The following is a 15,891-nucleotide window of genomic DNA, read 5'->3' as shown; positions in this document are numbered from 1 at the left end:
AAAAAGACTGTGTACCAGAAAATTTCTCAAATTGGGACCCCTATGGTAATAGTGGGTCTATCAGTCAATTTTTCTTTCAGGTCCGATATCCGCTGTGAGAATTGGCCAGTATCTGGAGGGGATCTTCTTGATGGTGTCTGCATAAGCGTCATAGGTGCCAATGCACCTAATGACTTGCTGGGCTGGTTGTAGGTTCTTCTGTTGAAAAAGTGTGCTTCTATCCGTATTTTTTGCTCTTGAGAAGGCCCTGTATAAACATTTTTTGGGGTAGCCCCGATTCCTGAATCTCCTATACAGATTGTCACATTCCCTCTTAAAGGTAGCCTCATCAGAACAGTTTCTGCGGGCTCGGAGATACTGCCCAATGGGTATACCTGATCTTAATGGCTGAGGATGCCAACTTTGCCAGTCTAGCAGACTATTGTTGGAAGTAGGTTTTCGAAAGATGTCTGTTTTCAGATATCCCTGGGGGTCTATACGGATGGTCAGGTCTAAAAAGTTAATCTGAGTCTCGTGAATCTCGGATGTAAATTTCATCCCAATATGGTTACTGTTGAGTTTCTCAACAAATTCATGAAATTGTGCTTTTCCACCCTCCCATAGGATCAGCACATTGTCTATATATCTGCCCCAGTAAACAATGTGACGATTGTAGGCGGAAAATTCATCGGTAAAAACAAGGGTGTCCTCCCACCAACCAAGAAAGAGGTTCACATATGAGGGCGCACAAGTCGCCCCCATTGCGGTACCCCTAACCTGGTGATAGAAAGACCCCTTGAAAAGAAAATAATCCCTGGTGAGTACAAAATTTAAAAGTTTCAACAGAAATTTGTTATGTTCTTTGAATTGAATACCTTTGGTGTTTAAAAAGTATTCTACAGCTTTTAAGCCCAAGGTGTGTTCAATGTTGCTATATAAGGATTCTACATCCAGACTAGCTATCGTTGTATCCGATGTGAGCGTGAGGCCCTGTATCCTTATAATAGTGTCTTCAGTGTCCTGCAAATAGGACGGAAGAGCACAGACAAAGGGCTGCAGCATTTTGTCGATATAGACACTACAAGATTGTGTCAAGCAGTCACAACCCTGAGACAATTGCTCTACCAGGAATTGGTACCCGTCCTTTATGCACTTTGGGTAATGCATAAAATGTAGCTATTGAAGGGTGTTCGTTACACAATACTTTGAATTCATCTAAATTAAGCAAATTATCAGCCCTAGCCTCCGATAGGAGCTGTTCCAGCTCTTTAACACACTTAGGTGTTGGGCCAGACAAAGTATTTCGTAAGTATTTCTATCAGAGAGGAGTCTCTGGACCGTCTCAATATAATCTCCGGTGTTCATGATCACTGTGTTACCCCCCTTATCAGAGGGTTTCACTGTTAGATCAGGGTCCGAGCGCAATTCCTCCAGGGCTTTAATTTCCTCTATATTAAGATTTTGGAACTCTTGTCTCTTGTCCATTTTAAGTTTTTCTATATCATTAGAGACAAGTTGTACAAAGGTCTCGATGTTAGAGTATTTTGAAAAGGTGGGTGTATGTTTCGAATGGGGTTTCATGTCTGTAAGTGGTGCTTGGACATTAGATGGTCCTACAATGTTCTCATCTTCAAGTGACAGTAGCGCCTCTAGAGCCTGTGTTTCTCTTTGTCTAAGTTTTTTCTTATCTGTTTCCTCTTCCTTGTGCAACTTGTAAAGTGGTAGTTTACATGCAAATAAATTCATGTCTTTTATCCATAGGAATTTATCACACAAAGGTGTAGGTGTGAAGGTGAGGCCTTTTTGCAGAAGTGATATCACGTGAGGTGAAAAGGTTTCAGATGAAAGATTGATGACCAAATTTGTAGGGGGATTGGGTGTACTGGGATCTGTTACTTCCCATTGTACCCCCATTTGTCCCGATCCCTGAGCTGTATGCCCGGGGCTTGTGCTCCTAAAAAAGGAGAAGGGAAAGAAGTGGTAGTTAAATGTGGAATTATGGAAGTTTGTCTATTGAAAGGCATAGGTTGTGTCAGGGGCAGCATGGTGCGTTGTGACTCTGTGGCTCTCCTGGGGTCCGAATGTGGTTGTGCAACTGATGTGCTGGACGAGTGTTGGTTGTTTGGTATTGACAAGGAAGAAGAGGATGAGGATTGCATATTTGGAGTACCAGAATTGTTTGTACCCGTGCATGATGTCGTTGGAGGGTAGCTAGAAAATTGTCTCGATTGTTATTGCTTTGCTTGTGTCGGGGTGACTTGCGGTTTCTTGTATTTTTCCGTTTAGTGCCTGCTAAAATCTTGCTAAAAATTGCCTATGTCTTATAGTATGAAGGTGATGAGGATCCACCACTGCCATTCTCTTCTGACCACCGTAGTGGAGATCAGGTGATGTTCTCAGATAGCTCTGAACCCGATCTCCATGAGCGGAGAGCCTCTGCTGCTTCCTACTCTCCTGAGTGGTCCCATGATTATCACCTCCAGGACCTGAAGTGATGTCAGACTGATCACATGCTTCCTACATCACTCAAGGTCCTCATGCTGCCAGGATGGGGCAAAGAACTGGGACAGAGCAGGAAGTAATGATGGGAATGACAACTCTCCTTAGTGAGCTGGCTTAAAAGGCTCTGCTCACTAAGAAGAGGCAGCTCTACTAGCTCCTGAACAGCTCCCTATTAAATATGTAATAGGGAACTGCAGGCCAGTCAATCACCCCATTCCACACCACTTTTGTATCAGATAAAAATGGGTGTGGTGAGCCAGTTAGGGGTGGGGTTAAGTGAAACATTGGCTCACTGAGGGTATCCGACTCCCTGTCGTTCACGAACGACACATCACTAGTAGGAAGAAGAGGTTGGGATGTGCTCCTGTGTGTGAATAGTAGTCCCCAGTGTGTTCCTTGAGTGTGTATAGCAGAGCTTTGTGTGTGTTTGTTTGAACAGCAGTGCCCAGTGTGTTCTGTGTGTGTATAGCACAGTGTATGTCTGTATACGTAGTGCCCATTGTGTGTATAGCCGAGCTGTGTGTGTGGTCTCTATATAGCAGTGTCCAGGGTGGTCCTTATGTGTGTACAGCAAAGCTGTGTGGAGGTTTCTGTGCATAGAAGTGCCCAGTGTGAATAACAGAGCTGTGTGTTTGTTTCTGTATATAGCAATACCCAGTGTGTTCCCTATGAGTGTGTATAGCAGAGCTTTGTGTGCGTTTTTGTGTATAGTAGTGCCCAGTCAGTGTGATTTGTGTGTGCATAGCGGAGCCCAGTGTATGTAGAAGGGTCCAGCGTGTTCCTATATATCTCTGTATAGCAATGCTGAGCATGTTCTGTGTGAGTGTATAGCAGAGCTATCTGTGTGAATGAATGGAAGTCACAGAACAGTGTGTGCAAATGTATAGATGTAGAAAAGCTATTTGTGTACATGTGTGGATATAGCAGAGCTATGTGGGTAAATGTAAGGATATGGAAGTGATGTATGTGTGAATAAATGCATATAGCATAGATCTGTGTGTTAATCTATGGATTTAGCAGAGCTGTGTGTGATCTGCTGTTATGCCACCAACAGGGATATTTTAATTTGTATAAAATATATTTTTCCTTTTTTGGAAGACTAAATCTGAATGCATATGAATATGAGAGCATATTTAAATATTTTGTCTTCCATAGCCGGACACAGTCCATGCTTCAGCTACCTTAGGCTGCAGACGGGTCCTGTATCTCCTTCATAAAGCAGCAGGGTGTGTCCCAGGCAATCTGGGTGCACATTCAGCCTTATTGCCCAGCATGCCCTATTTCCCATGCCTGAGCAAAGGTTCCTAGTCAGAACAGTCAGTCTGCTGTACGGTTATTGTTCCTGCTGATTTCACATGCGTGACCCCTGTCCACCTGACGCTGCCCATCTTGACTACAAATTGACTTCCCCTGACCCCTTGGTACCAAGTACCGGTGTCCTTGTGCCCCCTGGGCCAGCTGCTATCTATACCGGGACCACCACAAGAGGTAGCACCTTGCAATCTCTACACAGTGGAATCCAGATTCCTGAATATGGGTAAAAGGGTGAATACTGGATAGGTTCAGGGATAATGCAGTGTCTGGCCCAAAGTCAAACCAGGTACATAGCACAGTGGGTTCCCGACCTGCTGCTCGCTACACAAACAAAGGTAGAAAAGTATGTCATAATTCCTGTGTTTGTTTATAGTAGCAACAAGACTGTAAAAAAATGTATTGATATTTCAGGAATGTAACTGGTTCTTTGATATTTGCTTTAATATATAAAAATAGAAAATAACAGCCCATAGAAAACACCACTAGCCAACCCATCTACAACTGAAAACAGAGGATCTCCCAGCTTTAGATGTCAATTTATCAGCTCTAGTCTATCACTATCCATGGCCATATGATTAAGTTGCTGTTAATACAACAGTCAAGAAACTCATGAAAGATGGTAGCCACCATAATTATGCTCATGTAGAACTTAAAAAAACATGGAGCATAAAGTAATAAAGATCTAAAAAAATGGTGACACACTCCCTTTAAATGTACAATACTATCAGAAGCAATGACCAAATCCACTAATGGATGACATGAGAGCTATGTAGTGAGGTGTGATGAATATATGGTATGCAGCGGGGACGGCAGGTGAGGGTGAGGGCACATGTACATTAGTGCATTACATAGACCAGAACTATTTCTCACTTTGCCTGGCCTTATCCTAAAGATAGATAGGATGATTACATCTATGGTGGGTGCAAGCTAGTTCACATCTCAGCCCGCTCAGCTGCACTATGAATATTCATACATTTCCCTCCAGAAAGACAAAGGGGCATATGGTCAATAATTTCATATGTCAGTTATAGAATTATGGGTCACCCCATTCAGATACTAGGTACATTTCTGGGGTCAGGGCAGTGGGGTTAACACATACCTGCATTTTAATCTCTTCTAGAGACCTCAGATGGGGAGACACTCAGAGCGATTTGTGGGAGCAAAGTCATGTTTGGTCTTAAAAGATACACTTACATTCAGGTGTGTGGCCCCCCTGGCAGGATACGCTTTTCTTTTAACCCATTTTACCCTTGACTCTAGAAAATGAAGGCTTCCAAAAATTATGTGAATAAACCTGGGGACTCTGGAAGTCGGTTAACAACCTTTTTTTGTAAAAACAAGGGCATAAGAAGCTAAAAAAAGCAGATCGTGCCAGAGGGGGCAACACCTGCTTATAAGTGTACTTGATTTACTATCCTTCATCCTGGTGGTAGACTTTCTTCAGTCTATTACTGAAGTTCCCACGCTGTGTTGTAGTACTTCCATTTTTTTTAACTGCTTTGCTCAAAAAACAAAAGCTGCCATGTTTTTCGCTTCTGCCAAAGGAATTTCATACAATCCGTAAACCCATTAGATGTTGTGGGTGCTTTTGACTGCAGTATCTTAACGTTTAATCTGTGGAGGTAACATGTATCTCAAACTTTAGCAGTGATTGACAATGGCAGCTGTCAGCCAAGATCAATATTATAGCCACAGCTCAAGCCATCACAATCTTGTAGGGGTTTTGTGGTAAGATTTAAGGACTTGCTGGCTGTTTAGAATATGGGGGCAAAATAGTAGGTGGTAAATAAGGACACCAATTTTACAGGAGAGATCACCCTAATCAATCTCTTCTGAATATCAGAATGAAGAGCTGCCCTGTATGAGATACCCATGGGTGGTTATTTATGCAAAATGTATACCTAGTCCTGGCTTCCCCATTAACAACATATCACTAATGGTGAGAGAACCCATTATACAAACATTAAAAATGGTCTGTCTTTGCGCTAGGCCTCATGTTAAAAATATGGCAACACCTAACAAATTTTACCACATTTTCAAATACAAAATGTGAAAAAGTTGCATGGATATTACTGACTTGCATTATATATAACATGTTGATTGTTAGTAAAAGGAAATATAAAATTTTACTTACGACCAGAGAAACACGTGGGATACCTAAACATCCCATCAATACATTCAATTGCCAAAGCTGTTTGAACTGGATGTTTAAATCCAGGCCTGCACTCCGCACGTAATTCTGTTCCATGTGTATGAGACATTTTGTCCATAGCATCAAGCAGCCTAATTTTGTGTTTTTCTAGTTTTTGTACTAAGATTTTGCATGGAGCTGAAAGAAAGGTAAAAAGGAATAGGGGCTTTTTGTTTATATTTCAAAAACAAATAAAAAACACCTTTACCACATTTCTAGTTTTATGTTATTCTTACCGTAACACACTGGTAAATCTTCCCATTCACCGTTCACACATTTTGCACTCATACGGCCATATAATACATAGTCCTTATTGCACTCAAATTCTACATATGATCCCGAGTCATATCTGGGCTGTTCAGCAGTTTTGATGAATCCATTTTGGATTGTTGGATTCTTGCAGCTTTCTAAAAGGTTAAAATATAAGGATAAAAATAAATGACTTATTAATATTTAACTTATTGACAACAATGGAACAAGGATATTCTTTACACATTTTGAACACTTTAATGGAACCATAGACACCATTTCACCACCCCACTTCTGAATGATGTACCTATCACCTCATCTACAGGTAAGTCCTCATCTGCGTTCTCCTTGTCCTGACATGTGCAAACATTTTTGCAACACAATTAACACTAAGATGATGTCAGATTGAAATTAGAAACCGTAAAGGGAATTTAAAGGCTTTTAACAGTTAATAAAGACCATGAAATCGTGATTATGCCAGAAAAGTAGTGTACAAGTCCTGAAATTGAGACAGATAAATGTCCCTCATGTTGTCTATTTCTGTACAGGAAAAAATACTGTATGCAATGGAATCTGCAATGGATTCTCCCAAGAGACTCTCCAATGCCCGTGTGCATACAGTCTAAGGCTACATTCACACAACCGTCGGAGGAACGTATACATGATCGAAAGCTTGCTGCCATATATATCCTACCAAAAAGACTTACTTGCAGAAGTGCATCTGGGATAGTTTATATTTTGATTTTCACATTTGGCCTGGAGTTGAGTTTCTGCAGTCATTCCTTCATTACACTGGAATACGATAGTTTGTCCATCATCTACTACAGTGCTTACATTGTAAATAATATTATTGGCCATCATTGTTGGTTGCTGTAATACACAAAATCCTGGAAGAGAAATATATTTACATGTTGTTAATATGATAATAATAATAAGTAAATAACATATCCAACATTATGTGTGTATCTGTGTCTAAAAACATATCCATACCAAGGTAAAGAATGAGCGGAGTTTCTAAATAAAGTACAGAAAAGCGTGCTGGAACATGAGACCATATAGCATGCCTTTGTCCTTTAAATTGGCCAACCCCTTTACAAAAATACAGATGAAATCAATTCTCTGTATTTTAGAACAAATACAACTTTTTTTGAAGTACGAGCTATCCATTTGTAATGATACCAGGCTGCAATTGGACGGTGCATTGTCAGCCATAGGAGCCTTTTAGAGGCTTTGAGCCATCATAGCAATCAATTGGTGTGAAACTGCAGGACCCATGGGCCACAGCCAATTCAGTGCCATAGTCATGTCCGACTACAGTGCCTAAAATGTTAATACTTGCAATTGGACCCAGGTTTGATTATATGGTAGATGTCCAGTGTATAAAACAGCAGATAGGCTCTGTATGTGAGTGCTCACAATGTATTTAGAAGATTAAAGAAAAATAAAACACAAACACCACATAAACTTAACCCCTTAAGGACGCAGGGTATTTTCGCTCATTTCTCACTCCTCATCTTAAAAAATCCATAACTTTTTAATTTTTCAGTGTACAGAGCTGTGTGAGGGCTTATTTTGTGCGTTACAAATTTTACTTTCCCCTGATATTATTTATTATTCCATGCCATGTAGTGGGAAGCCGGAAAAAAATTCCAAATGTGGAAAAATTGAAAAAAAACACGTCAAATTCTTGTGGGCTCAGTTTTTACGACTTTAACTCTGCGCTCCAAATAATACCTCTACTTTATTCTTTGGTTCGGTACAATCGCGGTGATACCAAATTTATACAGGTTTTATTGCGTTTTAATACATTTTCCAAAATTAAACGAATGTGTACAAAAAAGAAAAAATTTCTGCCATCTTCTGACGCTAATAACTTTTTCTTATTTTGTTGTACGGAGCTGTGTGTTGTGTCATTTTTTGCGAAATGAGATGAAGTTTTCATTGCTACCATTTTGAGGACTGTGCGACTTTTCGATCACTTTTCATTACATTTTTTATGTCATGTAAAAAGGTGTAAAAGTCTTGTTTCGAACATTTGGGTGCCATTTCCCGCCTCAAAGATCACCGCCAGCCGTAACCGGTTTTATATTTTGATAGATCGGGCATTTTGGGACGCGGCGATACCTAATGTGTCTGTGATTTTTTTACGATTTATTATGTTTTATATGAGTTCTAGGGAAAGAGGGGTGATTTGAACTTTTAACCCCTTAACGCTGAAGCCACTTTTCACCTTCCTTACACGGCCCATTTTTTCAAATCTGCCCTGTGTCACTATAAGTGGTTATAACTTATAGTGACACAGTGGTTATAACTAGAGATGAGCGAACATACTCGTCCGAGCTTGATGCTCGTTCGAGCATTAGCGTACTCGAAACTGCTCGTTGCTCGGACGAATACTTCGCCCGCTCGAGAAAATGCCATTTACTTTTTATTTTACGTTTATTTTTTCATAACTCAGCGTCATCTCATCTGGCATAGCAGTGTGCTTTCATAGTTGGCTAGAAAATAGCCATAGCAATAGGATAGCATCGTTTGGTTTTAAAAACTAAAAAACACAAAAAAAAAAAAAAAAGTAAAAAAAAAATTAAAGTTATAACTTTCATTTTCAAAATGTTTAACCCGAGGGCTAGGGGTAGAGGACGAGGGCGGGGACGTGGGCGTCCAACTACTGCAGGGGTCAGAGGCCGTGGTCCTGGGCGGGGCGAGACACCACCTGCTGATGAGGTAGTAGGGGAACGCCGCAGAGCTACACTCCCTAGGTTCATGTCTGAAGTTACTGGGACTCGTGGTAGAGCACTGTTGAGGCCAGAACAGTGCGAACAGGTGATGTCGTGGATTGCCGACAATGCTTCGAGCAATTTGTCCACCAGTCAGTCTTCCACGCAGTCCACCCATGTCACCGAAATCGGCACTCCTCCAGCTCCTGCACCTCAGCCTCCTCCCCCCCAGTCTGCCCCCTCCCAGGAAAATTTGGCATTTGAACCGGCATACTCTGAGGAACTGTTTTCTGGACCCTTCCCACAGTCACAAACCACTTGTCCAGTTGCTGCTGAGCAATTTTCCGATGCCCAGGTTTTCCACCAGTCGCAGTCTGTGGGTGATGATGACCTTCTTGACGTAGTGGAAGAAGTGTGTAAAGAGGTGTCCGACGATGAGGAGACATGGTTGTCAGACAGTGGTGAAGTTGTTGTCAGGGCAGGAAGTCCGAGGGGGGAGCAGACTGAGGGATCGGAGGATGATGAGGTGACAGACCCAAGCTGGGTTGAGAGGCCGGGTGAACACAGTGCTTCTGAGACGGAGGAGAGTCCTTGACCAGAACAGGTTGGAAGAGGAAGTGGTGGGGCCAGATGGAGAGGCAGGGCCAGAGCTGGTGCATCAGCGCCAAATGTGTCACGTAGTGAAGCTCCCGTGGCGAGGGCTCCCGCGGCGAGGGCTAGATTTTCAGAAGTCTGGAGGTTCTTTAAGGAAACACCGGATGACCGACGGACTGTGGTGTGCAACCTTTGCCAAACCAGGATCAGCAGGGGTTCCACCACTACTAGCTTAACTACCACCAGTATGCGCAGGCATATGAATGCTAAACACCCCACTCAGTGGCACCAAGCCCGTTCACCTCCGGCCGTGCACACCACTGCTCCTTCCCCTGTGTCAGCTGATAGTCAGCCCCCTGCCCAGGACCCTGGCACAAAAACCCCATCGTCGCCTCCACGATCCTCCACAGCATCCACCAGCGTTCAGCTCTCCATACCCCAGACGCTGGAGCGGAAAAGGAAATATAGTGCAACCCACCCGCACGCCCAAGCCCTTAATGTCCACATCTCCAGATTGCTTAGCCTGGAGATGCTGCCCTATAGGCTAGTAGAGACCAAGGCCTTTCGCAACCTCATGGCGGCGGCCGCCCCTCGGTATTCGGTCCCCAGCCACCACTACTTTTCCCGATGTGCCGTCCCAGCCCTGCACCAGCACGTGTCAGACAACATCATCCGTGCCCTGACCAACGCCGTTTCTGACAAGGTCCACCTGACCACGGACACGTGGACGAGTGCTGCCGGGCAGGGCCACTATATATCGCTGATGGCACATTGGGTTAACTTGGTGGAGGCTGGGACCGAGTCTGACCCTGCGGCTGGTCATATACTGCCGACGCCTAGGATTGCGGGGCCTACCTCGGTCCAGGTCTTTCAGGCCTACTATGCCTCCTCCTCCTCCCACCCCTCCTCCACCTCCTCCTCCGAACTACCATCCGTGGGCATGGCGCCATCAGTTGCTAGCTCTAGGCACAGCAGCAGTGCCGTCGCTAAGCGACAGCAGGCGGTGCTCAAACTGCTGAGCCTAGGCGATAAAAGGCACACCGCCCAAGAACTATTACAGGGCATCACGGCGCAGACTGATCTGTGGCTGGCACCGCTGAACCTGAAGCCAGGCATGGTTGTGTGTGACAACGGCCGTAACCTGGTGGCGGCTCTGCAACTCGGCAGACTGACACATGTGCCATGCCTGGCCCATGTGTTAAATCTGATAGTTCAGCGTTTCCTCAAGACATACCCCAATCTGTCTGATTTGCTCACGAAGGTGCGCCGCATCTGTGCGCATTTCAGGAAGTCCAGCACAGATGCTGCCACTCTCAGGGCAGCGCAGCACCGCCTCCAACTGCCCGCTCACCGACTGTTGTGCGACGTGCCCACGAGGTGGAATTCAACATTAACCATGTTATCCAGAGTTTACCAGCAGCGCAGAGCGATTGTAGACTGCCAGATGTCAACTTCCACCAGAACTGGTAGTCAGGTCAGTCAGCTTCCTCAAGTCTACAATGAGGAGTGGACGTGGATGTCTGATATCTGTCAGGTGCTGAGTAACTTTGAGGAGTCAACACAGATGGTCAGTGGCGATGCCGCCATCATCAGCCTCACCATCCTGCTGCTTGGCCTGTTGAAAAACTCTCTGATCAGCATGAAGTCGGAAGCTTTGCGCTCGTCACAAGAGACGGGGGAAGAAGATTCCCTTGTTGATAGCCAAAGCACCCTCAGGTCTGTTTCTCAGCGCATATCGGAGGAGGTGGAGGAGGATGAGGAGGAAGAGGAGGAGAATGTTGGCGAGACACAAGAGGGGACCATTGTTCAGTCCTTCACTGTTCAGCGTGTATGGGCAGAAGAAGAGGAGTTGGAGGAGTTGGAGGAGGAGGAAATGGGCAGTCAGGCCAGTGAGGGGAGTGAATTCTTGCACGTTGGGACTCTGGCGCATATGGCAGATTTCATGCTAGGATGCCTATCCCGTGACCCTCGCGTTCAAAGAATTTATTCCAGCACCGATTACTGGGTATTCACTCTCCTGAACCCACGGTACAAGCAAAATCTTTCCACTCTCATCCCTGGAGAGGAAAGGAGTGTGAGAATGCATGAATACCAGCAGGCCCTGGTGCACAAGCTGAAACAGTATTTCCCTTCTGACAGCGCTAGCGGCAGAGTGCGTAGTTCTGCGGGACAAGTAGCGAGGGAGAGTAGGCGACCAGGCAGCTTGTCCAGCACTGGCAAGGGTACGCTTTACAAGGCTTTTGCCAGCTTTATGTCACCCCAGCAAGACATTGTCACCTGTCTCCAGTCTCGGCACAGTAGGGCTGATATTTACAGAAAGATGGTGAGGGAGTACGTAGCTGACCATACCATCGTCCTAAATGATCACACAGCTCCCTACAACTACTGGGTTTCAAAGCTGGACATGTGGCACGAACTGGCGCTGTACACCTTGGAGGTTCTTGCCTGCCCTGCCGCTAGCGTGTTGTCCGAGCGGGTTTTCAGTGCAGTTGGTGGCATCATCACCGATCAGCGTATACGCCTGTCGACTGACAGCGCTGACAGGCTGACGCTTATTAAGATGAATAAAGCCTGGATTTCTCATAATTTCCAATCTCCACCAGGTGAAGGAAGCTCAACCTAAATAATTTATGCACTCCTCCTCCTCATTTTCCTCCTTCTCCTCCTCTTTGTACACTAAAGCAGAGGAAACTGGCTATTTTTTGACAGGGCCCACTGGCTCTAGCTATAGTACTTTATGCATTTAATTTTTCTGGAGGGCCACCTACCCGGTCCTCTGTTTTAAACAATTTTTGGGACTGCCACATACAGGCACTCAATCTATTCAATTTTTCTGGAGGGCCACCTACCTGCTCCTCTGGTTTGAAAACTTTTTTGGACTGCCACATACAGGCACTCAATCTATTTCATTTTTCTGGAGGGCCACCTACCTGCTCCTCTGGTTTGAAAACTTTTTTGGACTGCCACATACAGACACTCAATCTATTTCATTTTTCTGGAGGGCCACCTACCTGCTCCTCTGGTTTGAAAACTTTTTTGGACTGCCACATACAGACACTCAATCTATTTCATTTTTTCTGGAGGGCCACCTACCTGCTCCTCTGGTTTGAAAACTTTTTTGGACTGCCACATACAGGCACTATCCAAATTAAATTGTCTACATAGCAGCCTCCACACGTTGTCTCCATTGCTACCTCCAAAAGTCGTCCATATAGCTGCCTCCATACATCGTCCCCTTATCAAACGAGGTGTGTCAGGCAGAAATTTGGGTTGTTTTCATGGATTCCACATCAACGTTGTTAACTTTGTCGCCACCCTGCTGTGTTATCCACAAAATATACTGGCAAACTTTAATTATTAACCGATATTATTTCAGCGCTTCTTGCGCATCTGTTGATTACACTGCTGTGTAATCCACAAAATATACTGCCAAACTTTTACCATTTACGGATATTATTTCAGCACTTCTTGCGCATCTGTTTACATTCCCCTCATCCGCCATATCCCAAACTTATAAGAACGCTACTACACTTAACTTGGTGGAGGCTGTGACCGAGTCTGACCCTGGGGCTGGTCATATACTGCCGACGCTGAGGATTGCGGGGCCTACCTCGGTCCAGGTCTCAAAGGCCTACTATACCTCCTCCTCCTCCCACCCCTCCTCCACCTCCTCCTCCTCCTAATTACCATCCGTGGGCATGGCGCCATCAGTCGGTAGCTCTAGGCACAGCAGCAGTGCCGTCGCTAAGCGACAGCAGGCGGTGCTCAAACTGCTGAGCCTAGGCGATAGCCACAGGGACATCTTCCAACGATGATACAATAGTACTTTTTTTTTATTAATCCCCAGGGGGAAATTCTTTTGTATATAGTTTCCCAGTGTTGGAAGTGCAACATGATGTGACTTGAGACAATGTAAGGGTCTTTGTGGACAAAAGAACTAGGCCATAAATGTCTACAAATGCACAGATTCCTTATAAAGATTACTGCATAAACAGCCGGCATCTGATAACCATGACAGTGCAACTTTTTGTCTTTTTTATCTTTTTTCTTTTTCTTTTTGGCTTGGTTGTCATTATTCATCTATTTTCTGCTGCACAGGGTTAATAACCACTTTAATGGGTCACTATACCAGTTAGGCTACATTCACACAACAGTATGGAGGTCGTATGTACATTTGCCCCCATAGAAGCAACCGCCACATGTTCTATCTTTCCCCAGGTAACGGGCTGTGCGTAATGGATCGCTATTGAGAGGGGAAGGGTCACCACTCCTTCTCTCCAACATGGCTGGTGTATGCCCGCCCGGCCATAGCCTTACCTATACATTTCTAAATTATGTATATTCTTATATAAAGACGGCATTTACACATATAGGTCCTCAGTTATTCCTCTTGGAATTTGCACTTTATATATTGTCTATTTTTGGGAAAACAAACATTTCTCATACAGACTGCACTGGCCTACTCTAGCACCGGGGTGCACAATCTTTATTGGTTCAATGGCTACATTGTTATACCTCTCAACTTCAAGGGGCAACATTAGTAACCAGAACCCTAAATTCACCAACAACCATTACAAAACTAAAAATGCCACCAAAGAAATAACAAGTATCCCAGCCCAGTACTAAATATAATACCACAAACCAAATTCTGCATGTACACAATAATTAATACAGAACCCAGACAAGACAATTAATAATACAGACCCCAGAGCAGATTATAATAATGGAGTTCACCTGGAGAAGACAATAATATCAGACCCTAGAACAGATAGTAATACTGGAGACCCCAGAACAGGTAATGCTGGAGACTGCAGAGCAGACAATAACAATGGAGAGACCGCAGACCAGACAATAATACTAGAAACCCATAGTATTCGACTTGCATGAACATCAGCTTGGGAGAACATGTGTTAAGGTAAACCTAGCTGATAGATCAAATCCTGTCATTTCTACTTGTCTTATTTCCTAAAAGTACTGTAACAGAGAATACATTTTAAGATGGCGACGGCATCGTGGACCACACCTAAAACTTTGAGGCTGAGGAATTTCAGGAATGCCCGATGGTGACGCAAGCATGAGACAGCAGGGAAACTCTCCAATCAAGAGAACACACAATCTGGGAAGTCTGATATGTTATGCTTTGTATGCTCCTCCTTTTCTGCTTTTCTCATGCTTTTCTATATAGGCTTGTGAAACCAAATAAACTTACGCGCAGTGCTGATTTGCCTAGGGCGATGGTAGCATGAGTGAGACTTGAATCAGCAGTTATCTGAGCCATTCCTTACAATATGCTTTATTGATTGGGAACACATGACCAACGCACACTAAAAGAGCATATCTTTAATTCTCCCCTAACAAATGCACTATTGAAGATCTCTCAGATACTAGTAGGTTTTGGTTTTATGTAGGTAAGAGCAAATCACTCTGTAACTTAATAAATAACATCTTAGACGGAATCATTTTCCCAAGTAATGATAATCCGTTGAGTTTGTGATCTGATATTTTTAGATTGTACTACATCCTCATAGGAATATGCAGGACTAACAATGTACAATCTTTAGGTCTAACAGAATTCTACTTGAAAAATTTGGTCATGACTAGAGATGGGCGAATTTTTCAAAAATTAGATTCGCAGAGTTAGCTGAATTTTCCGACAAAATTTGTTTCGACCCGAATTGAATTATGGCGAGTTACATTAAAAAATCGGTATTTCCTGGCTGCAGAGAGCCAGTAGGGTGTTGTGGAAAGTTGTGACATGCTCAAATATGCATAGGGAGCATGGTTTGGTCTTCAAACAATGCTGTGTTTTAGTATGACACACACATGACAGCCGCTGCTCTTAGAATCGATTCACTCTTCTATTCCATGGGGACTTACAGGGGCCAACTTGACCAAATAAGTGAAGCGGGAAAGCAGCCTGACAAGGTAACCTCTGTGCAGCTCAAACAGACTGAGCTAAGGGCCAAGATCCCACTATAACATCAAAGTGTGCACTCTCTTTTTACACTGACATCAGATGATTCCATTGATTACGACAGAACCTGTTCTGTTAAACGCTGATACAGCGTAGAAACCCCCCAAAAGAGTGGAGAGGGTGTCAGCAGTTATTCTGTATTGATGTCACTGATCATAATGCCCTTCTTTTCATCCATCAGTGTCCGCTTTCAATCGGTCAATAATCCATCAGTATTGCTAAAGTAAAAAACAAACAGGGGTTGATCCAAAACAGAGATGACCAGTAAATGGGATATTTGCATGTTCTCTGTGTTCTGTATCCTCTCCTGCTTTTGGCTATTAATCCTGAAGCTTTTGATTTCTTCTGACAGATGAAATGAAGGGGAAAGC

The 15,891-nt window shown here is 43.9% G+C and overlaps 1 protein-coding gene across 4 annotated transcripts in view; it reads right to left on the bottom strand.

The window, feature by feature from the left end:
• LOC140105135 (complement factor H-related protein 5-like) overlaps positions 1-15,891 on the bottom strand; it is a 332,603-nt gene that overhangs the window by 32,458 nt on the left and 284,254 nt on the right. For all 4 annotated transcript variants that reach the window (XM_072129061.1, XM_072129060.1, XM_072129062.1 and 1 more), the window contains 3 exons: positions 6,943-7,122; positions 6,223-6,393; positions 5,930-6,124 (listed from right to left, as the gene is read on the bottom strand). In XM_072129061.1, coding sequence (XP_071985162.1) covers positions 5,930-6,124; positions 6,223-6,393; positions 6,943-7,122 — 546 coding nt within the window. The remainder of the gene's footprint in view (positions 1-5,929; positions 6,125-6,222; positions 6,394-6,942; positions 7,123-15,891) is intronic.

Source organism: Engystomops pustulosus, chromosome 10 (genome assembly GCF_040894005.1).
Source record: "Engystomops pustulosus chromosome 10, aEngPut4.maternal, whole genome shotgun sequence".
NCBI classification, from domain to species: Eukaryota; Metazoa; Chordata; class Amphibia; order Anura; family Leptodactylidae; genus Engystomops; species Engystomops pustulosus.
The sequence above is the reverse complement of the archived record's forward strand: the minus strand, read 5'-3'. Positions and strand labels throughout refer to the sequence as shown.